The sequence below is a fragment of the Raphanus sativus genome, chromosome 7, assembly GCF_000801105.2.
Source record: "Raphanus sativus cultivar WK10039 chromosome 7, ASM80110v3, whole genome shotgun sequence".
NCBI lineage: Eukaryota > Viridiplantae > Streptophyta > Magnoliopsida > Brassicales > Brassicaceae > Raphanus > Raphanus sativus.
The window spans coordinates 19472861-19495037 of record NC_079517.1 but is presented as its reverse complement, the minus strand read 5'-3'; the positions used below and the strand labels follow the sequence as shown (position 1 = coordinate 19495037).

General features: G+C 33.8%; 5 protein-coding genes across 12 annotated transcripts; 1 reads left to right on the top strand and 4 right to left on the bottom strand.

Annotated features, from left to right (window-relative positions):
• Positions 1–17: 17 nt before the first annotated feature.
• LOC108816875 (probable xyloglucan galactosyltransferase GT20) lies at positions 18–1823 on the bottom strand. The gene is made up of 2 exons (XM_018589436.1): positions 1454–1823; positions 18–1360 (listed from the first exon to the last, which is right to left on the bottom strand). The coding sequence occupies exons 1-2, from the start codon at positions 1821–1823 to the stop codon at positions 18–20; spliced, it is 1713 nt and encodes a 570-aa protein (XP_018444938.1).
• Positions 1824–6838: 5015 nt separating this feature from the next.
• Positions 6839–8546, top strand: LOC130494572 (uncharacterized). 8 transcript variants are annotated; one of them, XR_008937032.1, is made up of 5 exons: positions 6839–6991; positions 7095–7187; positions 7287–7597; positions 7673–7752; positions 8320–8546. XR_008937032.1 is itself a non-coding variant. In XM_056991309.1 (5 exons), the coding sequence occupies exons 2-5, from the start codon at positions 7095–7097 to the stop codon at positions 8338–8340; spliced, it is 366 nt and encodes a 121-aa protein (XP_056847289.1). In that variant the 5' UTR covers positions 6850–6991; the 3' UTR covers positions 8341–8546. The 8 variants fall into 8 exon arrangements, 3 of the variants coding, with proteins under 3 accessions (XP_056847290.1, XP_056847289.1, XP_056847291.1); XR_008937034.1 differs by having other exon boundaries at positions 6850–7187; positions 7287–7350; positions 7465–7597; XM_056991309.1 differs by having other exon boundaries at positions 6850–6991; positions 7095–7226; positions 7465–7597.
• Positions 8547–13302: 4756 nt separating this feature from the next.
• Positions 13303–15740, bottom strand: LOC108817901 (RNA-binding NOB1-like protein). The gene is made up of 5 exons (XM_018590731.2): positions 15339–15740; positions 14209–15208; positions 13913–14081; positions 13693–13812; positions 13303–13606 (listed from the first exon to the last, which is right to left on the bottom strand). The coding sequence occupies exons 1-5, from the start codon at positions 15655–15657 to the stop codon at positions 13454–13456; spliced, it is 1761 nt and encodes a 586-aa protein (XP_018446233.2). The 5' UTR covers positions 15658–15740; the 3' UTR covers positions 13303–13453.
• Positions 15741–15798: 58 nt separating this feature from the next.
• Positions 15799–17459, bottom strand: LOC130497992 (glutathione S-transferase T1-like). Its single transcript, XM_056991308.1, has 7 exons — positions 17305–17459; positions 17113–17186; positions 16853–16913; positions 16710–16763; positions 16538–16617; positions 16217–16422; positions 15799–16151 (listed from the first exon to the last, which is right to left on the bottom strand). Exons 1-7 carry the CDS (start codon positions 17367–17369, stop codon positions 15966–15968), a joined length of 726 nt encoding a protein of 241 aa, XP_056847288.1. The 5' UTR covers positions 17370–17459; the 3' UTR covers positions 15799–15965.
• A 753-nt stretch (positions 17460–18212) lies between these two features.
• LOC130497658 (probable xyloglucan galactosyltransferase GT20) lies at positions 18213–19985 on the bottom strand. Its single transcript, XM_056990638.1, has 2 exons — positions 19643–19985; positions 18213–19561 (listed from the first exon to the last, which is right to left on the bottom strand). The coding sequence occupies exons 1-2, from the start codon at positions 19983–19985 to the stop codon at positions 18213–18215; spliced, it is 1692 nt and encodes a 563-aa protein (XP_056846618.1).
• Between the last annotated feature and the right edge of the window lie 2192 nt (positions 19986–22177).

The window sequence follows — 22177 nt, the reverse complement described above, 5'->3', positions numbered from 1 at the left end:
GCACATATTACAAAAATCTATACCAACTTGTTGATTTTCTCAATTAAATTATCAAAAGTAATATCAAAAGCATCTCGAAACCTATCAAATTTAGCATTCGAGTCTCCATAGACCAAGCCAGGCAAAAGATGATGAACAATGTAACTTCTCATAACCTCTCTTTCCCTTATAGTCTTTGCCATCAGTTTCTCAACTACATTTACTCTCTTTTCCTTCACATCTTCTTGGTTTACGTACACAGAGTATCTCTTGTGATCTTCCGGAAGATGCCATGAGTACTGATAATATGCAGTGTATGGATCAAAGATCACTGGGATGCAACCGGAGATTAGTGAATCGAAAACTGATTTCCTCGTTGGACTATCACCTGGTGGTTGCATACAGAACTCAGAGTCTTGAAAAAGCTTTATGACATTCTCAGGCTGATCACAACTTCCATCAGAACAGTTTAGGAACCGGCACTGGTCGGAAAACAGTGTGCATTGTTCGATTAACGTTGAGCGGATACTATTGGGGTTACCGGGTCTTGCACCTCCGGCGAAACTAATTAGATTCCGTCTAGGTTTGCTAATCATTTTATTCTGCCAGCTGGTGATATCGTAGTCCGTTTTAGGGTGGAAATAGGTGGGATGTGGGATCGCGATGTCGTTGACTTCCCATGGATGTCTTTCAATGAGAAGCTTTGTAGGGTTTTGCATTTCTTGTAAGTCAAGGAACCTTGAGCCCCACTGAAACTTATTTCTTCTAAAATCCCAAGAAATCTTTCCGAGGACGAAGACATGATCTTTGCCGGCGTTTCTCTTCCATGATTCCTTCGATCCAAGCCATTCCAAAATTTCAATAGCCAACCGGTCTTTCACATCATTAGAAACATTCTTGAAATGCCATCTCAAAACATCAAAACCGCCATAGAAAGGGACATAGAAAATCTTAGCTTGGCTTTCCTTGTAAACCCTACAAGGATGCTTCAAAACCCTAGAGTGTAATATCGGTTCAAGAGCATATTGATGTGTCCTAAACCAGCCTTGACCAAGATTCTCTATCGGTTCTCCAAAACCGTCATTCTTGAAAAACTTACACATGTTAGTCCAAGGGACCATATCGATGCAATCTACCAACAAATCTCTGTTGAATTTGGACGGTAAATCATAAACATAAACTCCTTTTCCTTCACAGGATCTTGGATTTTCGACTTTTCTCCTAGTCGATATCCAAGATCTTTGTATATGGATATACTTTGTCACTTCTCTTAACGCGTATACCTCTTCTTCACTCTTAGGTTTGGTGTAATTGTCTTGGTCTTCCTTTGATTTGTTCTTGGCTTTACTATCAGAATCAGAAATAACATTCACACCATAAACTCTATCTCTGGAGGTCTCTGTGCCGAACGTAGAACTTTGTAGAGAACCCACGTCTCCATCTTTATTATCATCAATTAACTTTTTATCTCTACTCTTGGTCTGATCACCGAAAGCTTTATCTCCATCTTCATTCTCTTTAGAGCCACTTGCTTCATCTTTACCAAAAACTTCACTTCTAGTAGTAAGATTGGTCGAGGTTTGAAAAACACGTTTAGAACCATCTGTAAGACAGTATGGATGGTTGAGTTTCCAAGACAACACACAGATAGGGAGAACGTTGTCGGAGATTAAGGTGGTAAAAGATAACCAAAGACATATAAGAAAAAAGAAGATAACAGTGATAAGTGTTAGATAGACAATGGATCTGAAAAACACATAACAAAGATTGTTAAGGAAGAAGATACGAGGATCGTCTGTCTTCTTTGAAGATCTTAACTTTCTCTTTGAGACCGATACTCCCATTTTTCTCACTCAGTCCTGATTTTCTTATGTTTGGATTTATTATAAATTGATAGATTTTCATATCGGGTTTTGGTTTATGCACGCTATCTTTATATAGGTAAATCTTGCATATATAATTAATTTTAAATATATTTACCCAAATTAGCAAATAAAATGAATATCTTGACTTTCTCTTTGAGATGAAGATCGTCACTTCGTCAGTCTTCTGTCTTTGGAGGTCTTGACTTTTTCTTTAATTAGTAAAACTAGATTCTGATCCGCCCTTAAAAGGACGGATATATTTTTGTTCTATATTTTTTAAGAAAATTAATTTTTATATTTGTGTTTTTGATTATATTTGTGTTTTTATTGTATAATATTTCTCTTAAATGATTAATAAAAGGTTTTAATAATTATATTAAAATAGTTGGACCACACTTATATAATAAGTCATGTTTCTGTTTTAATAGTATTGATTTTTATATTTGTGTTTTTGATTATATTTGTTTTTTATTTATATAATATTTTTCTTAAATGATTTGAATAATTATATTAAAATATTTAGACCATATTTATATCAATATGTCATGTTTCTGTTTTAAGTATTTATTTAGCATGTCGCAAGATTTGGTTTCAACTTTCCAATCTTTATTACTTCAAAGTTATTTTTTTGTAAATCGTCTTTTTAAAAAAGTTTTTTGTAATTTTTTTTTTTAGATTTCTAACTTAAATCTTACTATTGATTAATGAATCCTCTGTATATAAAATATTAGTCAACTTTTGATGTTAAACCATCTCATTGATCCATCTCGAATCAAATTTGTAATAGATATTTTAGTTTATTAAAATATTGTGCGCTTTCAACCTAAATCAATTGATAATATTTAATTAGATCAAATCTTTTATAAATATATTATTTGTTAGTTTTATGAAATTTTCAATTTGAGATCTTAGCACTGACTTCTAAATGAGAAATTATTGGGTTCACCCCTAGAGTGAACATTTAGGTTCACCCAACCAATAGGATTTCGTTATTTCATAATCAGTATCTCTTAAAAAAGGAAATAAAATATTGTCAAATTATATTAATATTTTTAAACTAAAAAATAAAACTAATAAAATTAATATTAATTGCAAACAAAAATACGTTTTAGAAAAATATATTTTTAATACCATCAGCCAAACACTAAACCCTGAATCTTGAACCCTAAATCCCTGGATAAACCCTAAACCCTTGGATAAATCATAAACCCAAGGGTTTAGGGTTTACCCAGGGGTTTAGGGTTTAAGATTTAGGGTTTAGGGTTTACCCACGGGTTTAGGATTTAGTATTTATGATTTATCCAAGGGTTTATGATTTACCCAAGCGTTTAGGGTTTAGTATTTAGGGTTTAGTGTTTTGCTGATTTTGTTAAAAATATTTTTAAAAAAAATACAAAGATTTAAGATTTATCGAAGGGTTTACCATGGATTTAAGGTTTATGATCTAGGGTTTAGTGTTTTGCTGACTGTATTTTAAATATAAAATCTTTTTTTTGCGACTACTATTATTTTCTATTTATTTTTTATTTTAAAAACATAATAAAACTTGACAATATTTGTTTCCTTTTTTAAAAGATATTGAATATGAAATAACGAAATTCTATTGGTTGGGTGAACCTAAAGATTCACTCTAGGGGTGAACCCAAGTATTTCTCCTTCTAAATCACTTGGATTTTTATTACGTAGATATACTAAATTTAATATGTTTTAAATTTAATCTTATAATATTTTTTTCTAAACTCCTCTAATATTTTTGACAGACAATCTTTTTTACAATTTATATCTTTTCTTCATGAGCTAGACATAAAAATAGGAGATTTGAGTAATACTTTTTATCAAATATATTGAAACAAACTTGTGTTCACCCCTCTGGTGAACTCTCAAATTCACCTCAAATTTTAGTATCAATCAAAATCCCATGTAAGATTGGTAGAAAAAAGAAACAAAATTGAAAAAAAAAGTGAAAAAAATGTCGACTAATTTTTTTTAACAGTATCCATAGTTTCTTCTTCATCACCCACATAAGATATTGGAACCTCTGTTTGTCAAATTGGTGTCTATCTACAATCTTCTGCCCCTATACTCTAAATATAAATCTTATATTCTAAATCATAAACCCAAAACACTAAACCCTAAATCCTTAGATAAACCCTAAACACTAAACCCTAAACCCTTGGGTAAATCATAAACCCTTGAGTAAACTCTAAATCCTTGGGTAAACACTAAACTCTTTACCCAAGAATTAGGATTTACCCAAAGGTTCCAGGTTTAGTGTTTTTAGTTTAGATTTAGGGTATATGGGCAGAGGATTGTACTCACCAATTTGACAAACAAAGCTTTCAATCTTCTGTGTGGGTGATGAAAAAGCTTTCAATATTATGTGTTGGTGATGAAGAAGAAGCCATCAATGACGTTTAAAGAAATAGTAAACGTCTTTTTCACTTTTTTTTTAATTTTGTTTCTTTTTTACTAATCATATATGGTACTTTGATTGCTGCTAACACTTGAGGTGAATTTAAGAGTTCACCACATGGGTGAACCCAAGTCTTATTCGAATATATATTAACAATCAAACCTCTATAAAAATTATTATATAACATATTAATCTCATAAAGATTTGGTGGTTATACACCTCTCTCGTTATAAAACAAAATAACAATAAATAATAAAGATCTTACCAATATATTTTTTATGTTTTCGAAAATCAACTTCCATTTATTCAATTAAAGTTAGATAGAGGATATAATAGGTTCATTTTTTTAACGTCGGTTAATTATATTATTATAGCGATGAAAAATATTATATAAACGATTCTCTAGCCGATAATTATATTTCCTTATGAGAATACATGTTTAACTGGGACATTCTGAACTGCTCTATGAAATCCATGTTGGATGGTATATCATGCACTATTCTGAAGATCTCTTGTAATTTTTTCTCCATAATCCATAAAATTTGCATTTTCTGAGGTTTGAACTCTAGATTTCCAAGTGTAGAAACATTAATGAATCACTAGATTTTGACCCGCGTTTTTAAGCGCGGGTTTATTTTCCTTTATATTTTTTTAAATTGACAAATATTTAAAAAATGTCATATTTTCATATATTTGTTTTTTATAAAAGACTTAAGCTTTTTATCTTTCTTTATCGTGTTTCATTTTAAATGAGTATAGGCCTGATCACAATATCCGGACCCGAAGAACCAACCCAAAACCGACCCAAAAATCAGGGTCCTGAACCCGATCAGACTCGGGGTAAATATCCGAATGAATTCTAAATTGCTATATCCGGGGTGATACCATTTGGGTCGACAAATGAACAGGTAGCATTCAAGAAACTTATGAACGATGTCTTTTGTCAGCACTTGGATAAGTGTGCCATTGCCTTCATCGACGATATCGTGATTTATGCTTTGAGCAGAGAAGAGCATGCGGAGCATTTACAGATTGTGTTGGTTAAGCTGGAGAGCATCAATTAGTTGCTAGCTTGGTAAGTTTTCTTTTGGCTAGAGAAGGAAAACAAAAAAAATTAGATTTTGGATTATGTGGTTTCAGAAGCAGGAGTTACCAAGATTTGGAATATACCACTACGATTTCAGCGCGGCCTACATCTAAGAGTTACATAAATAAGAAGTTATGTTTTTATTGGCCTGGTATGAAGAACAATGTTGCTACAATGTATCGCAGTGTCAAACATGTCAGATGGTTAAGGTTGAGAATCTGGTGCTTAGCGGGTTATTGCATGATCTGCCATTACCATAGTGGAAATGGTATTTGGTGACTATGGATTTGTAATTGTGTTACAAAAAAAAAGCTTCATGTGGAAAGAATCCTATTTAGGTTATTGAGGATACATTCACCAAGTGTGCTCATTTTCTAGCAATTACGAAAACAAATGGAGCTAATCAGTTGGCGGAGATGTACATCAAAGAGATTGTGAGGTTGCATGGAGTTCCTGTTAGCATTGTATCAGATTGGTATACTAAGTTCACATATGCTTCTTGGAGAGCCTTTCTTAAAGCATTTGGGACAAAGGTCCACATGAGTACAGCCTACCAACCACAGACATATGGAAGTTAGGGAGGACTATTCAGACATTGGATGATATGCTCAGAGCTTGCGTTTATATTGGGAAGGAAACTGGGGGGGAAGTATCTACATCTAGCAGAGTTTTCCTACAACAACACCTATCATTCGAGTATGAGATGACACCATATGAGGCATTTTATGGTAGGTCTTGTCATACACCACTTAGTTGGACATAAGTGAGGAAGAGACAAGAGTTAGAACCTTCAATGGTTCTAGAGACGGTATAGCAAATGGACATGCTCAAGGTCGGCTTAAGAAAGCCATGACCGTCACAGAAGTTATGCAGCTAAGCGTTGTAAGGATTTGAAGTTTCTTATCGGCGGTCGAGTAAACTTTAAAATAAGGACAATTCAAGGAGGATCTGAGACTCAAAATTTAACAAGATTAAAGCGAAATATATGGGACCCTATTACATTTTGCAGCAGACTAGAGCAGTTGCTTACAAACTGGATTTATCGGGAGAGTTATCAGACTTTCAAGTCGTGTTTCATCTATTATTTTGAAGATAGTCGTAAGAGAGACAGTGCTCATTTTTCAGTAGCCACCATATGATCTCAAAAGATTGTATGCATCTTGTCAGGCAGTGGAGATCATGGACCGACAAGTGAAAATGGTTCAGGGAATGATGACTATGTTGGTCAAAGTTTATTGGACGATTCAGAACTCTTTTCAGTATGGTAATGGACAGCCGACTCAGGATTTGAATTCAGGGACGAATTCCAATTAAGTGGGGAAGAATTGTAACGACCCAAAACCAATAGTTGGTTTATTTATTTATTTCTTGGACCAAATAATTATTTAAACCGATTATGGGTTAGTTCAATTAATTAATTATATGATTATATACATAGGTATATAAGTGTATGCATCATCCTATTCTCTTCTCTTCTTAGCTGCCGTCATTTTCAACTTAAAAAAATAGAGCTCAGTCATATTTCTCGTCCTTCACTGTTGATATCTAATCACCATCTAAAAAGACACATTAAAGTTCAGCAGATACGTTTTGGGAGAACAGAAGAACGGTCAATCAAAACAGAGAATTTCGATTTCAAATTTTGAGGTTATGTTCTACACTCATAGATCTATATTTATCAGAAAGCGGATCATCATTTGGAGTTTTCATCTAATAGTTATGGTTATTTCTTTGGGGCTGTTCGTTGTAGATGGGATCCGCCAACAGTCAACTTCATCGGTGTTTTCCCGTCGATCCAGAAGGAACCAGGAAACGAGCGAGATATCATTGGAAAGCTCTTACTGTCAGATTTCTATATCATCTTTTAGATTCTCAAACCGAGGTACGGTTAGAGAGTTATGGACGTTTTATTCTTGGCGTTAATTCAACTGTTATGTTGCAGAGCCAGTTCCGATCAGTCTCGGTGTAAGGGAGAAACGATCAATCTAAACGAAAGATTTAAATCTGTAAATTTGTCATTAAGTAGATAATTCTTTTATCTGTCTTCTCCAACAAGCGGATTGTCATTTCGAGTTATTTTCTGAGAGTTATTCTTGGTTTCGTGGGAGGTGTTGGTACAGTCTGCGTTTGCAACCAGTGTGGAGATGAAGCTATTTTGGTTAATCAAATGGTGCCCGATCAGAGTAAACTCGGTGGCTACGGACAAAGGACATATAGGAATACATTATGACCGGAGGGATCAAAACGTTAACGGTCAGATCTTGAGTTATTCATCCGTCTTCTCGAGGGTTCAAGTCTGTTCAAATCTTCATATTTGTTTATTTTCAGAAAGTTCGAGAATTGCTATCTTAGAGGTGTTAAGGTCCATTCGGCGTTTTCTCAAGTTTTCTTCAGAACCCGTGGCAAAGGTGAGGGCTATTCTCGTAATTTCTCGTACACGACTTAGGACCTCGAATAAGTATACTTTATTTCTAATATGTTCCGTCTGTGTGAAATCGAGTCTGTCATTGCTTGTTTAGTTTTAGGTTTTTTGATTAATTTTAGGTTTCTTGATTAAACCTGAACTAGGATGCTAGATGATTCAATATTGATTGCTTCACTTACTGTAAATTCTTAGTTAGAATTGTTTGATACGGATACAGAGACGGACTTCTGTATGCCGGATTGTTTGCGGGGTTACGGACAGCTACAGTCGACCGGTTGGGCCGTAACCTAGTGTGCGTCGATAAATCGTCTACGGGCGGTGTGCCGAGCACTATCTCGGGGTGTGTTGGCCTGTTAGTGGGCAGCGGTGTGTATCTCGCTAGGACCATTGTATGTTCTTTGGGTATTTTAGGTATCGTGTTTGTTACATGTTAGGATTAAATTATATTTATTCGGAGTGCTATGTCCAAGTCAATGAACTTCGGGTTTAGCATCTCATACCTCACTGAGTGACTCCCCTGTTGCTCATCCCTCTTTCTTCCCCATTTCAGGTGAGACAGACGAGTATATGATATTTGGACGGATTGGTGCTATTGGACTTTTTATTCGGATTTTTATTTGGGCTTTGGGTGAGTGGAGTTGTGTATATGGGCTTTTATGTTGTGAGATATTGTTGGTGGCGTGTTATTCTCCGGATATGAGGTGACGGGTGTCACAAGAATATTTTTTAAATAGCTTCAAAGTTTTAAGTATATTTAATATTATATAATTATTAATATTTTATTATTTATATTTAAGTAAAATATAAGTGTATTAAAGATATGATAAGTAAAAAACATGTTAACGTATTTATATAAATTGGAAACAGTTATCACCAAAGTTTTAAATTGGATAAGATGAAGAAGAATATTAGTTTATATAATTTCAAATGTGTAATAATATTTCAAAACGTTATTTTAGTCTAGTTTTTAGTGTGCTCCTTTAGTTGTTGTTCTTATGAAAAGAATTCAGATATGTTCAATACAATTTTTAGTTCAAATATTTAAAATTTGGATGAAAATAATTTATTAGAATTCATTTTCCACTTTTTACATGTGTAGATATTTATCTTTTCGATGTTGAATTGTGAACAGAAGATAAATTTTGAAGTATCAAATATATTTATCCCGATACAAGTCTCATCTAACAGCTAAAAAGGATACATATGTTTTATCCAATGTCCCAAAAGGTCTGATATCTATCTTATTAAAGTTGAAGTACAATTTCGGTGTGTTTGGAAACTTTGATAAGAGTATTAAAAAAATTTGGTGTGTTTGGTTACTTGGATAGCATTTATAAAGAATAAGTTTGTTTGGAAACTTGAATTATAGTTAAAGAAATTGTTTGGAAACTTGAATTGTATCTATCTTATTAAAACAGAAACATTCTGTTGGACCTAACATTTATTTTGTAAGTTTTTAAATTAAATACACATTTATACTTTATAGTTAAACCCACATTAAATCACTAATGTTCCTTTCTTTATACTATTATCCATGTTTCCAAACAATATACTTATTTCTTTATACTACTATCAATGTTTCCAAACAATATATTTTATATACTACTATCAATGTTTTCAAACAATACAATAATTAATCTTAGTTATTTTATATCCATCATTTTCTATTTAAAATTTTGTAGAAACGTCATAATTTTAGAAATTACAAAATAATGAATTTTAAAATTTGGATTATAAGATTACAAATTATGAAACTGTTACAATTTCAATCAAATTAGATTACATATCGGTCATCCATCAGTTCAATCGATTAGTTTCGGGTTTTAGTGACTTTTTAATATGAATATTTTAAAAAACTAAATTGAATTGTTAGATCTCCGGATTAACCGGTATAATCACAATCGGGTTGAATTTAAAAACACTGATTTAAATACAAAAATATTTTAAATACACACTCTTTAAAAGTTAACAAAATATATGTTAAGTTATTAGTGAAAATTTTCATCGTAAAATATTCCGAGCTTCCAAAGCGCGGGTCAAGATCTAGTTTTTATTAAAAAAATATCTCTATCCAAATAAAATCAGCAAATCCGTTTAAATTTCCTACATTTTAGGAAATCACTAATTGATCATATATGTTTTCGTGATACACAATATTTTTCCACTAGATTTTTAAATTAAATAAATATCATTCGAATATTATAGGAGGTTCGAGTTGGATCATTTTCGGTCCGGGTTGGTTTGTAGCAACCTAAAAATATATCAACAAACTTTCATTTTGAATATGGCAGTAATAAATAATTTATATATTAAAGTGAATTAATATATAAATATGTTATATTGCTATGTAAATAATTGTTTATAGATTCTTTAGTTGACTAATTTTTGATATAGCTTATATTAAAAGAAATTTATTTAAAAAAATTATATTAACTGCAGAAAAAACAATATAAAAGTACTGTACATTTGAATTCAAAATTAGTGTTTGGTTACTTGAATAGCATTTATAAAGAATAAGTTTGTTTGGAAACTTGGATTGTAGTTAAAAAAATTGTTTGGAAACTTGAATTGTATTTTTATAAAAAAAAATATCTCTATCCAAATAAAATCAGCAAATCCATTTAAACTTCCTACATTTTAGGAAATCACTAATTTATCATATATGTTTTCGTGATACACAATATTTTTCCCCTAGATTTTTAAATTAAATAAATATCATTCGAATATTATAAATACGTAGAAGGTTCGAGTTGGATCATTTTCGGTCCGGGTTTGTTTGTAGCAACTTAAAAATATATCAATAAACTTTCATTTTAAATATGGCAGTAATAAATAATTTATATATTAAACTGAATTAATATATAAATATGTTATATTGCTAAGTAAATAATTATTTATAGATTCTTAGTTGACTAATTTTTGATATAGCTTATATTGAAAGAAATTTATTTTAAAAAATATATGAACTGAAGAAAAAACAATATAAAAGTACTGTACATTTGAATTCAAAATCATTTCTTTTAACAACAAACTAGACAAATATGTTGAATTATATACAAATTACAATGTAAATATTTAATTAATATAGAAATATGTCACATTGTTTAAACAAAATATCAATGTAAAAGTATTGTACATTTATATTCTAAAATCATTTATTTTAACAATAAGCCAAATAAATATATTGATTGAAAATGGAATAAAATAAAGTCAGAGAAACACATAGTTTACCAGAGGCACTCTAATATGTCGAATTTATTATAAAGAAATTTTTAATAAGATAAATACATTCAATAATTACAAACAAATAATATTTTTCATAAAAGTGAAAATAATACCCGCGCTTCGGAAGCGCGGGTCAAAATCTAGTACTAGTTATACTAGCCTGCCATTCCGAGAATCTTACTACACATACTAGCATGACATACCTAGTTTCATATCTTCAAGTTGAAATTGAAGTTTCTGATACTAGTGGCACATTGTATATATGTTCTGGAAGCCAACCTCTAAACCTAAAGCATTTATTATCCAAAATAAAAGCGAAAAAGAGGAAAGTTACTGACAGCTACATTCAAGATCAATTATATCATGTTCTTTGTTGAGTGTATGGGTGATGGTAATTTATTGTTGGCGCTGCACGGCTGGGAGAAGGATTTTATGGCATTGTGTCTAAGATACTTATGGACAAGGTTCGTTTATACCTAGATGGAATAAAATTACATAGATGCAAATTTAAATAATTCTAATGTCCATAGTTGCTATGGTATTACTTTGAAAATGGATTTGCATAAGTAGAAGATGCTGGCATACCCAAAGAGAAACATGCAACATTTAACTACAATATTTGAAAATAGCAACAATAAAGATATTTGGGATTTCCGGATAATCTTTGTTTCTTTAGAGGTAATGCTGATAAATGCTGGTAAGGATGACCATAGAGTTGGAGTTGCCTATAGATGAAATTTGATTCCTTTTGATCGTTGTCTATGAGTAGTTCTGAGAAATATAGGTTGATGGAAGTAAGAATTGTTAAGCTGGAATGATTGGCCAGTAATTTGTTTGTGTTCATTGCTAAATTGCAAGCTTAAAAGTCAGCTTCAGACTGAACATGATCAATCCTGATAGAGACTTGAGTTACAATATATAACCTTAGTTTATACTTGTATTACATCATTTCATCTAAATATCTTTGAATGATTAATTGTGTTTTGAGTATCTTAAATGTTTTGCTTTGTGATATAAGGGTTTTTGAATTAATCATTCATTTATTAAGCCTCTCCATAGTGTATTTAGCAAGGCTCCAGAAGACATAACGATTCTTGACAGCAAAGATGTGGAAAGAGACGAGTTACTAAAATCACATATCAAGAGTAGAAAGATTGTTACCCTAAAAGGCTACGAGCAAAGTCATCACCAAGCCTCCTAAACAACAACAATATTCCCTTGTTTTCTTTTCTGGATCATCCTTTCATGAGGTCAAACTTCGTGTATGTTTTCATCTCTTTCCAACAATTGTTTGTCAAGAATGATAGTGTATGAATTGCAACTTGGATTGATCTACGATATTCGCTTATTCATTTTGGTTTCGTGTTCTATGAGGAAAGCTTGTGTCGTAAAACAAAAGATGGGCGCTTTGAATGACTTTGTCACAGGATAAACTGGTCATCATTTCTGGTTTAGCTTTTTGGTTTAATAAAACATTGTCGTCACTATATGTACTGGCTCTAGCCCGTTTTGAGAAATCAATCAAACATTACAACAATCCTCCCCGATCCTTTTATCACTCTGTTCATCATTCATCACTTTCCACCATTAAAATCCTTGTTCTAGGGATGATCCTTCTTCTTCAGTGATCTTCTTCTTTCTCACTGACAGCTTCAGGAGTCAGCTTGCAGTGGTTTGGGTTTTGTAACGTAGAGAACAATGCTTTTTATCGAACTGGTCATCTGAAACTTGGAATCAGCAGCCACTCAAACGTTAAGACACGAAGACAAAGAGAGTTGACACCAAATATAAGTCAAAAGGGGTTACTAACTCTATGTGTACACTCTGGCGCTTCAAAACTCAGTGACGGCTTTTTGTTTTTTACTCATGATTAACAACTAATGGTGATTGATATATGTTTTCTTGCAGGTGAAGAAATCAGACCTGCAAGAGAATGAAGACAGGATTCATCCCTACTTGGAAATTTAAGTTACCACAGACTAATAGGAGTAGCAACCTTGAGAATTATATACTAGTGGTACCCAAGAGGGATTCTTTTTTTTTTTTTTTTTTTGCAATTGTCTACAAAAGGTACAAGGACTCCTGAAGCTCGAGTTGGTAAGGATGAGGGCATGGGATGCTTCAGTCTAGTGGGCCAGAGTCGAGTTCAGAATCATTAATACCAAAAGAGGGTAAGAAGAAACTTTTGTTTTGCCCGGGCCTTGGCTTGTCTCATGTTGTCAATGAGAATACGAAATGGTACAATGATCTCGTGGCTCAGTTGCGATTTAGTGTTCTCTAAGCCAATTTTTCAGTTTGGAGAAACGAATTAAATTAAACTGACCTCAAATTCGCAGGTGATAGTGTGACAAAACTCGCAGGTTAAATTAAACATTTTCAAACCTAGTTTTGAAACTATCAAAAAGAAGATAAGTGTAGAGACGAAAAAAAAAAAATTGGCAACAATATAGCAGAAGAGATCAACAGTGCATAGAACGAGAGTAATGGTTGTCATTAGGGTTCCGTTTCTGACTGAAAACGGCCATAGCTTTTCTCACAGGAGGCTGCAATGGTGCTTTTCTATCACTGTGATGGTTCATGAACACATCGTCTGATATAAAATACTCATCTCCCTGTAGAAAAAACCCACACAACAATATAATCAAATCAAAAATGTCTTCTTCATCTATCGATTAGAGTTTCTATAATAATTACTAACCGGTTTGCTTGCTTTCTTCTTGGTCTTGGGATGGAGATACTTTTGTGGAAGTTGATCTTCCCTTAAAACTAGATTCTTGGTGATTGCGTCTCTTCCGCTTTTAGGCATTGGTATCGAAAACTGCACAACAAAAGAAGAAGAAGACAAAGGGGTTTCTTGCTTAATTACAGACTCAAACAGCAAAACATTGTTTAGCTTCTTCTTATAACTGACTACATACTTTGGTCCCTCGAAGTGTAACACGTGGTTTACGTGCAGCTATGATGGTGCCATTCTCGCCTATTGTAACCGCTACCTTTCGCAAAGTGCCCCCATTACCGCACTTGGGACAGAAGATTCTTCCAATTTCAGGAGTTACCGTGTAGCAAGCATGGCACTTCAACACCCACCTGAACATCCAAGTAAAAGTATAATACATCTCTCTCCTCCGCTAACGAACAGCATGCTAAACATCTCTCTCAGCTAATGAGAACTGTGTAGGAATAAAAGGAAGATCTGATTCATAAAGAGGTGTACCTGTTTAGTTGGCGAATTTGCATACCTCCGGGTGCAAGCAAACGCAAACCCATTTGAATAATAACATTTTGCATTGCATAGTCACCGGTTATACAAGCTACACTTGACTCAGATAAGGCTCTCAACGACCAACTCTGCTCGCTGCTACCATCATCTCCCATCGATGATGCCTCAAAGGTATCCCCAGCCTCACTAGCAACATCGATCCCCTCAACATCATCCTCGCCATAGCTCAAATTCGTTTCTTCTTCAGTCCCTTCTTGGAGAGCCTTTAATGAATCTTCCTCCAACCTCATATCTTTTAAGATGGACGAAAGCTCCTCATCATTCTTTCCGCTATACTTTGCACAGTTCTCCTCAGCGTCATTAGACATCTGATCATTGGTGTCCTGGGCAAAGTTACCAGCTTTGTCAGCTTCTTGATCTTTCTGAATTTCTTGCTCAGCCAAGGCATTGTAATGTTCCCACTTGGCCTTCCTCCTAAGGAACTTCCTGTGAGTACTGCTACTAACCGCAGGTCTCCACTCACCACCATCTTCATCATCATTTCCTCCCTGTGATGCATCTATTCCTTCCACTACCATCTTACCCTCAAGCTTCACCTCTGTTTTCTTAGGCGGGTACCTCTTCTCCCTTCTTCCACCTTCTTCCTCATCCTCAGTATGAGACACAACAGAACCAACCTCAGAGCTGTTGTCTGAAGGAAGGATGTTCATGTTAAGGTCTTTAAGCGGAAGGATTTTGGAAGTAGTGTTTGATATCTCCTCGGTCTCGTTCTCAAGCGCCTCCCACTCCTCCAAGTTAGCCACATTAGAGCCCCAGCCAGGTAACTCCTTCTCAGGTAATCTCTTCACCCTAACAGTTTGAATAGGCGGAGGAACGTCTCTAAGATTCTTCGTCCCATGAACCTCAGCCTCGAGCGTGTATGTCAAAGCAATAAGCTTGAGATCAACATCAGAGAGTGTATGCATATCACCAGTAGCTTTAGCAAACTTAATAACTGCACAAAACAACAACTGCTTCACATATATATATATAAGGATGTAAACCGGAAATGACATAAACCAATTACATCACTAAACCGGATCACTAAACCACTAATCTTATAACGAAGGAAGCTTGTTGTGTACCTTTACTGAGATATTCAGGAGAAGGCTCCATGGTTTCGATCGTGAAAGGGATGAACTCGAGACGGCGGCGAGAATCAGCGTCACGAATCTCCGAGAGTACTTCAGGGACCGTTACGAATTTGTCGGCGAAGTCGGTTAAGCTCTGGCGTCCGTCGATGACGGCGTTGGCGTCGACAACCGCCATTGATATCCCCTTTGTTGATTTGCAGGTTCCGACCATACCGAGAATCGCCGACGGAGCTACGTCGGTGGTCGGAGGCTTTGGAGGAGGATCTTTCTTCACTATGGAGCTCCACATCGACGCTGGACTCGACTCCATGATTGCTCGTGTTAGAGTTGCCCAACGAAGACTCAGAGATGGAGAGAGACGATGAAGAAGATATGTAAAACCCTAGTGCTGCTGAACACGACATCGTTTTGTTTCCCTTATGTTAATGGGCCTCGCTTGGGCCCAAATAAATGGGTATTGATTGATGTCTCATTAATTAAAAGCCCTGATAAAGTGAGTATGATTACATACTTTGGTTTCGGTTACAACAATGTGAATGTTGAACCGAGTTATTACAGTAATCCCTTAGACAGGTTTTGCACAAACCGTCCCCAATACAAGCTTTTTTCTTCTTCTTCTTACATCTTAGATTGAAAACCCGGTTTAGACATCTTCAGCTGCTTGTCAAATTTGTCTTTGGCTCCGTAAAGGATTTTGTGAACCACATCAAAGTGAGGCAGTGTCGCCTTCCTCGTATTCTCAATCCATTCTTCAACTTTCTTGTAAGGACTAAACAACCTAAGACGATCTTTCTCATCCAAAATCTGCACAAGCCACATTGGATTAGTATTTTCATGAATTAAAAAATCTTAAGAGGATGTTTGTGTACCTGGAGCTGCATAAGCTCGCATACAAGGTTGAGATCAGCTATGGATGGTTGGTTGCTTCCCAGCAAGAATTTACCATTGCCCTTAAGCCAGAAAGTCTCCAGAGTGGACAGAGACTTGGTTAGTAGCTTCTCAGCTTCAGCAGCTGCTTTCGAATCCAGAGAACGGCCAAGAAATGGAGCTAGAACACTATTCATTACATATCCAGCTGAAATAGTTAAATAAAAAACAACTGTAAGTCAGAAACATGAAGCTGGTCATTCGGTTTGACTCTGAACTTCTTTACATCAACATCGAATATGAATAAGATAAAGTGTTTTTACCTGCACCAGGGCGTAAATTGGTGTGATGCCAGTCCAAGACAGAGTGAATCTTGGCTCTCTTCGAAAGATCATTTGGGTACCTAACGAAAGAGAATAGTAAGTATTTAAAACGAACATACATTGGTATTCAAGAACATGTGTTAAAACAAAAACAAAAACAAAAAGCACTTACCAATGATCCGCTACACTTGGGAATGCTGAGGCAAGATAAATCAAGATGGCGTGACTGCGAGATGAATTACCACTTATTCATTATTAAAAAAAAAAAGGAAGAAGCAAGAATGCAAAAGAGAAGGAAGTTTTTTTTAGTGTAACCTCTCGAAAAGCTTGAATCTGCCGTCAACAATAGCTGGAACCTTCCCCAATGGGTTAATCTCTGAGAAACAACGCACTATTTAGATTCATGTTCTTGTGTACAAAAGTTAGTCACTTGAATAAAAAACAAATTAGTCAATAACAAGAAACAGATTGCTATGTATTTCTTTACACACAGAACAACATCTACTGAAACCAAATTACAGATAATGTGAAAATTGAAACGAACAATGAACCTTTGTCTGATTATTTATACGAACCTATGAAATCAGGGGATAATTGCTGACGCTTCGCCAAGTTAATCAAAACCTCATCGAATTGGATTCCATTAACCCTTAAAATCAAATTATAATCCAAAAAAAACAAAAAAAAAAGAGTCATCAAGTATATGAATATGATCACTAAAAAAAGGGCGAATCTCCATAATTAAGAAGGAAAGATGAAGAAATTACTTGCAGAATATGATTACAGCACGAGATGGCTGTGACATACGATCCGCATACACTTTCAGCTTCATCTTCTTCTTCTTGTGATCTGTGGATCAGAATGTTTCAGAAGGTGTGATTAGTTTTGGGAAGAAGTGTCCCACGAAGAAAATTCCCTCGTTGTTTCTGCTTTACATTATAAAACATTGTGCCGTTTTGTTTGGTAAAAAACGGCAAAGAGTAATTTGTTTGAATTAATGGTAACACAAACTAATGAATTACAGTTCGGCCTTTACAGTATGTACCAAACCAATATACCTAATTTGTTTCTTTCTTACATATAAAAATTGAAAAATATCATCAAATACTATCTCTAAATAATTCACTAGTTTGATTTATTTTAAGAAGTTATAAATGTACGATAACAATATACAAATAATAAATCCTTTAAGCGAATGACTGGAACATATATATTTTGGTATGATCAATTGATGTGAGTTTCGATGGATTTTTTCCCACCAAAGTATGTTGACCAAGATAGACTTTTTAATAATGGTGGGAAACTAAAGCATATTATCAGAAAGTTCAAAGTTGACTGGTGAATAAACGCATTACAAATTTAAATAACTAAAATTTTGAACAGAACTTCTAGCTTGTTTGGAGAAAAACACCCAGAAGGACAAATTACAAAACAATTACACACATCAACGGGTTAGACAAGTTCTTAAATAATAAAAATTGTAGCAAGTTAGTAAAATCTGTTAGCAAAACATATATGACAGTGACAAAAAAAAGAAGAAGCAAAACATATATGATATTATTCAACCGACTGTAGTAAAACAACATATTAGTTGCAATGTATCCTTTATCAAATATCAACAAACACATGAGACTGGTAATCACATGGTGTTGCTGAGAGCACATATTACAAAAATCTATACCAACTTGTTGATTTTCTCAATTAAATTATCAAAAGTAATATCAAAAGCATCACGAAACCTATCAAATTTAGCATTCGAGTCTCTATAGACCAAGCCAGGCAAAAGATGATGAACAATGTAACTTCTCATATCCTCTCTTTCCCTTAGAGTCTTTGCCATCAGTTTCTCAACTACATTTACTCTCTTTTCCTTCACATCTTCTTGGTTTACGTACACAGAGTATCTCTTGTGATCTTCCGGAAGATGCCATGAGTACTGATAATATGCAGTGTATGGATCAAAGATCACTGGGATGCAACCGGAGATTAGTGAATCGAAAACTGATTTCCTCGTTGGACTATCACCTGGTGGTTGCATACAGAACTCAGAGTCTTGAAAAAGCTTTATGACATTCTCAGGCTGATCACAACTACCATCAGAACAGTTTAGGAACCGGCATTGGTCGGAAAACAGTGTGCATTGTTCGATTAACGTTGACCGGATGCTATTGGGGTTACCGGGTCTTGCACCTCCGGCGAAACTAATTAGATTCCGGCGAGGTTTGCTAATCATTTTATTCTGCCAGCTGGTGATATCGTAGTCCGTTTTAGGGTGGAAATAGGTGGGATGTGGGATCGCGATGTCGTTGACTTCCCATGGATGTCTTTCAATGAGAAGCTTTGTAGGGTTTTGCATTTCTTGTAAGTCAAGGAACCTTGAGCCCCACTGAAACTTATTTCTTCTAAAATCCCAAGAAATCTTTCCGAGGACGAAGACATGATCTTTGCCGGCGTTTCTCTTCCAAGACTCCTTCGATCCAAGCCATTCCAAAATTTCAATCGCCAACCGGTCTTTCACATCGTTAGAAACATTCTTGAAATGCCATCTCAAAACATCAAAACCGCCATAAAAAGGGACATAGAAAATCTTAGCTTGGCTTTCCTTGTAAACCCTACAAGGATGCTTCAAAACCCTAGAGTGTAATATCGGTTCAAGAGCATATTGATGTGTCCTAAACCAGCCTTGACCAAGATTCTCTATTGGTTCTCCAAAACCGTCATTCTTGAAAAACTTACACATGTTAGTCCAAGGGACCATACCGATGCAATCTACCAACAAATCTCTGTTGAATTTGGACGGTAAATCATAAACATAAACTCCTTTTCCTTCACAGGATCTTGAATTTCCGACTTTTCTCCTAGTCGATATCCAAGATCTTTGTATATGGATATACTTTGTCACTTCTCTTAACGCGTATACCTCTTCTTCACTCTTAGGTTTGGTGTAATTGTCTTCGTCTTCCTTTGATTTGTTCTTGGTTTTACTATCAGAATCAGAAGGAACATTCACACCATAAACTCTATCTCTGGAGGTCTCTGTGCCGAACGTAGAACTTTGTAGAGAACCCATGTCTCCATCTTTATTATCTGTGCCGAAAGCTTTACCTCCATCTTCATTCTCTTCAGAGCCACTTGCTTCATCTTTACCAAAAACATCACTTTTAGTAGTAAGATTGGTCGAGGTTTGAAAAACACGCTTAGAACCATCTGTAAGACAGTATGGATGGTTGAGTTTCCGAGACAACACACAGATATGGGGGACGTTGTCGGAGATTAAGGTGGTAAAAGATAACCAAAGATATATAAGAAAAAAGAAGATAACAGTGATAAGTGTTAGATAGACAATGGATCTGAAAAACACATAACAAAGATTGTTACGGAAGAAGATACGAGGATCGTATGTCTTCTTTGAAGATCTTAACTTTCTCTTTGAGACCGATACTCTCATTTTTCTCACTCAGTCCTGATTTTCTTATGTTTGGATTTATTATAAATTGATAGATTTTCATATCGGGTTTGGTTTATGCACGCTATCTTTATATAGGTAATCTTGCATATATAATTAATTTTAAATATATTTACCCAAATTAGCAAATAAAATGAATATCTTGACTTTCTCTTTGAGATGAAGATCGTCACTTCGTCAGTCTTCTGTCTTTGGAGATCTTGACTTTTTCTTCAATTAGTAAAACTAGATTCTGATCCGCCCTTAAAGGACGGATATATTTTTGTTCTATATTTTTTAAGAAAATTAATTTTTATATTTGTGTTTTTGATTATATTTGTGTTTTTATTGTATAATATTTCTCTTAAATGATTAATAAAAAGTTTTAATAATTATATTAAAATAGTTGGACCACACTTATATCAATAAGTCATGTTTCTGTTTTAATAGTATTGATTTTTATATTTGTGTTTTTTATTGTATTTGTTTTTTATTTATATAATATTTTCTTAAATGATTAATAAATGATTTTAATAATTATATTAAAATATTTAGACCACATTTATATCAATATGTCATGTTTCTGTTTTAATAGTAATAGGGTCGGCCCGTCCTACGGACGGGATTTGATTTTTGGTTTGTATAATTGTTATTTGATCTTGTTGTTTGTGTGTCAAGATGGTGAGTCAAAGTGGTAAGTATGAAAATGATTTATGTTTTTAAGTATGGGTGAGGTCAATGGTTTGATTGGATAGGGATTATATGCGGGTTGAGTTATTTAGTTTACTCATGGAGTCATGGTAGTTTTATTTTAGGCTTCAATTGGTGACTGTTGAACTGAACGTAAAAATGAATAAAGGATGAACGGATATTCAACCCGAAGAAATGAAAAAACCAGAAATATATGAATTTGTGTTCATTTCATTCCTCATAGAAATTAGAGAAGGAATTTTTGCTTCATAATTTTTTTTTCATTCATAAAGAAATGAGAGGAATAGAGTGGATCCCATAAATCTATAATATGACAAAAAATTCAATATGAATGGTATAAAATTTGAGGAATGAACAATTTATCATCATTTTCTCCCTAAATTATGGTCACTAATTAAAGCTTAGTTTCGGTTAATTTTTTTTAAAGGAAATTAAATCATAATTGGAGAAATAACTTGTTGTTTATTTTGTTTTGGGAAATGATTGGTTTATCTGTTCTTTTAAATATATTTTCATGTTATGATGTTAACACAACTCAATACGAATTTGAGGCCGTTTGGAATTGAGTTGGTTTGACGTTTTTTTTTTGTAGATTTGGTTTCGTTGAATGCTACATCAGCCCTATTTTTTATGTATATCGTTGTTATCTTAATTTGAACATCATGGATGCACGGGGATTTAGATTTGTTTTTATTTTTTTGTTTGGCGTTTGATAGTTTTTTTTATTTTAATTTGTTTTAACATTTGTTTTAGAAAAAATTAGTTTTGTGTTACATAATTGTTACTTTGCTTGTATTTTATCATTTTTCTTCCATTGATTTTATTTGTTATAAAAATATTTGTCTTCAGTTTCGTCGCAGTTGACCAATTTTGATAACTAATGCAATCGTTGCAATTATTTGAATAAGACTATATTTTTCTTTGTGAATCTCTTAATATGTTTGTTTTAGTTTAAATTATCTTGTTTCACTTTTGTTTACTTTGTATTTTGTCGAGTTATTTAATATTGTAGCTTTTATTAAACTGTTGACAAATATACTTCTTATTTTTCATATCTATGCATTTTTAATAATTAGTAACATTAGCTTTCACTACTTTTTACAATGGCTTTGATTACTTCTTTTGTTTTTCTATAAAACATATACTTTTCACTATTAAAATAACTAAAAAGGTGATTATTTTTTTCCAACTTTCACTTAAATAAAAAATATAATAAATTTTCAAAATTATAGTTGATTAGATTTAACACGAAAACATGAATCATTCGCAAGCGCGGGGGTTTGTGTTTGTTGTGTTACTGTCGTTATGATTGCAACTGGAAGTTAACTGTAAATTAGTGGTTAATTTGTGTACATTCTGAGCAACGACTGATGTATTCATATCTATAGTGTTATTGTTTTTCTGTTCTTTATTCAGGTCCGTTAGTTATTCTTCTCTCCTAAGAAATTTATGTTCTGTGTATTGATTTTCATCAAGCATTATAG

Coding starts and splice junctions, on each gene's coding strand:
- LOC130494572 (XM_056991310.1), top strand. CDS start 7,095: ATGGGATCCGCCAACAGTCAACTTCATCGGTGTTTTCCCGTCGATCCA. Junction 7,598..7,672: donor GAGGGATCAAAACGTTAACG/GTCAGATCTTGA, acceptor GTTTATTTTCAG/AAAGTTCGAGAATTGCTATC. Junction 7,753..8,319: donor CTTCAGAACCCGTGGCAAAG/GTGAGGGCTATT, acceptor TCCCCATTTCAG/GTGAGACAGACGAGTATATG.
- LOC108816875 (XM_018589436.1), bottom strand. CDS start 1,823: ATGGGAGTATCGGTCTCAAAGAGAAAGTTAAGATCTTCAAAGAAGACA. Junction 1,361..1,453: donor TTTCGGTGATCAGACCAAGA/GTAGAGATAAAA, acceptor CCAGAGATAGAG/TTTATGGTGTGAATGTTATT.
- LOC108817901 (XM_018590731.2), bottom strand. CDS start 15,657: ATGGAGTCGAGTCCAGCGTCGATGTGGAGCTCCATAGTGAAGAAAGAT. Junction 15,209..15,338: donor TCCTGAATATCTCAGTAAAG/GTACACAACAAG, acceptor TGTTTTGTGCAG/TTATTAAGTTTGCTAAAGCT. Junction 13,813..13,912: donor TTACACTTCGAGGGACCAAA/GTATGTAGTCAG, acceptor TTTGTTGTGCAG/TTTTCGATACCAATGCCTAA.
- LOC130497992 (XM_056991308.1), bottom strand. CDS start 17,369: ATGAAGCTGAAAGTGTATGCGGATCGTATGTCACAGCCATCTCGTGCT. Junction 17,187..17,304: donor GCTGTAATCATATTCTGCAA/GTAATTTCTTCA, acceptor TTTGATTTTAAG/GGTTAATGGAATCCAATTCG. Junction 16,618..16,709: donor CCAAGTGTAGCGGATCATTG/GTAAGTGCTTTT, acceptor CTCTTTCGTTAG/GTACCCAAATGATCTTTCGA.
- LOC130497658 (XM_056990638.1), bottom strand. CDS start 19,985: ATGAGAGTATCGGTCTCAAAGAGAAAGTTAAGATCTTCAAAGAAGACA. Junction 19,562..19,642: donor TGAAGAGAATGAAGATGGAG/GTAAAGCTTTCG, acceptor AGACCTCCAGAG/ATAGAGTTTATGGTGTGAAT.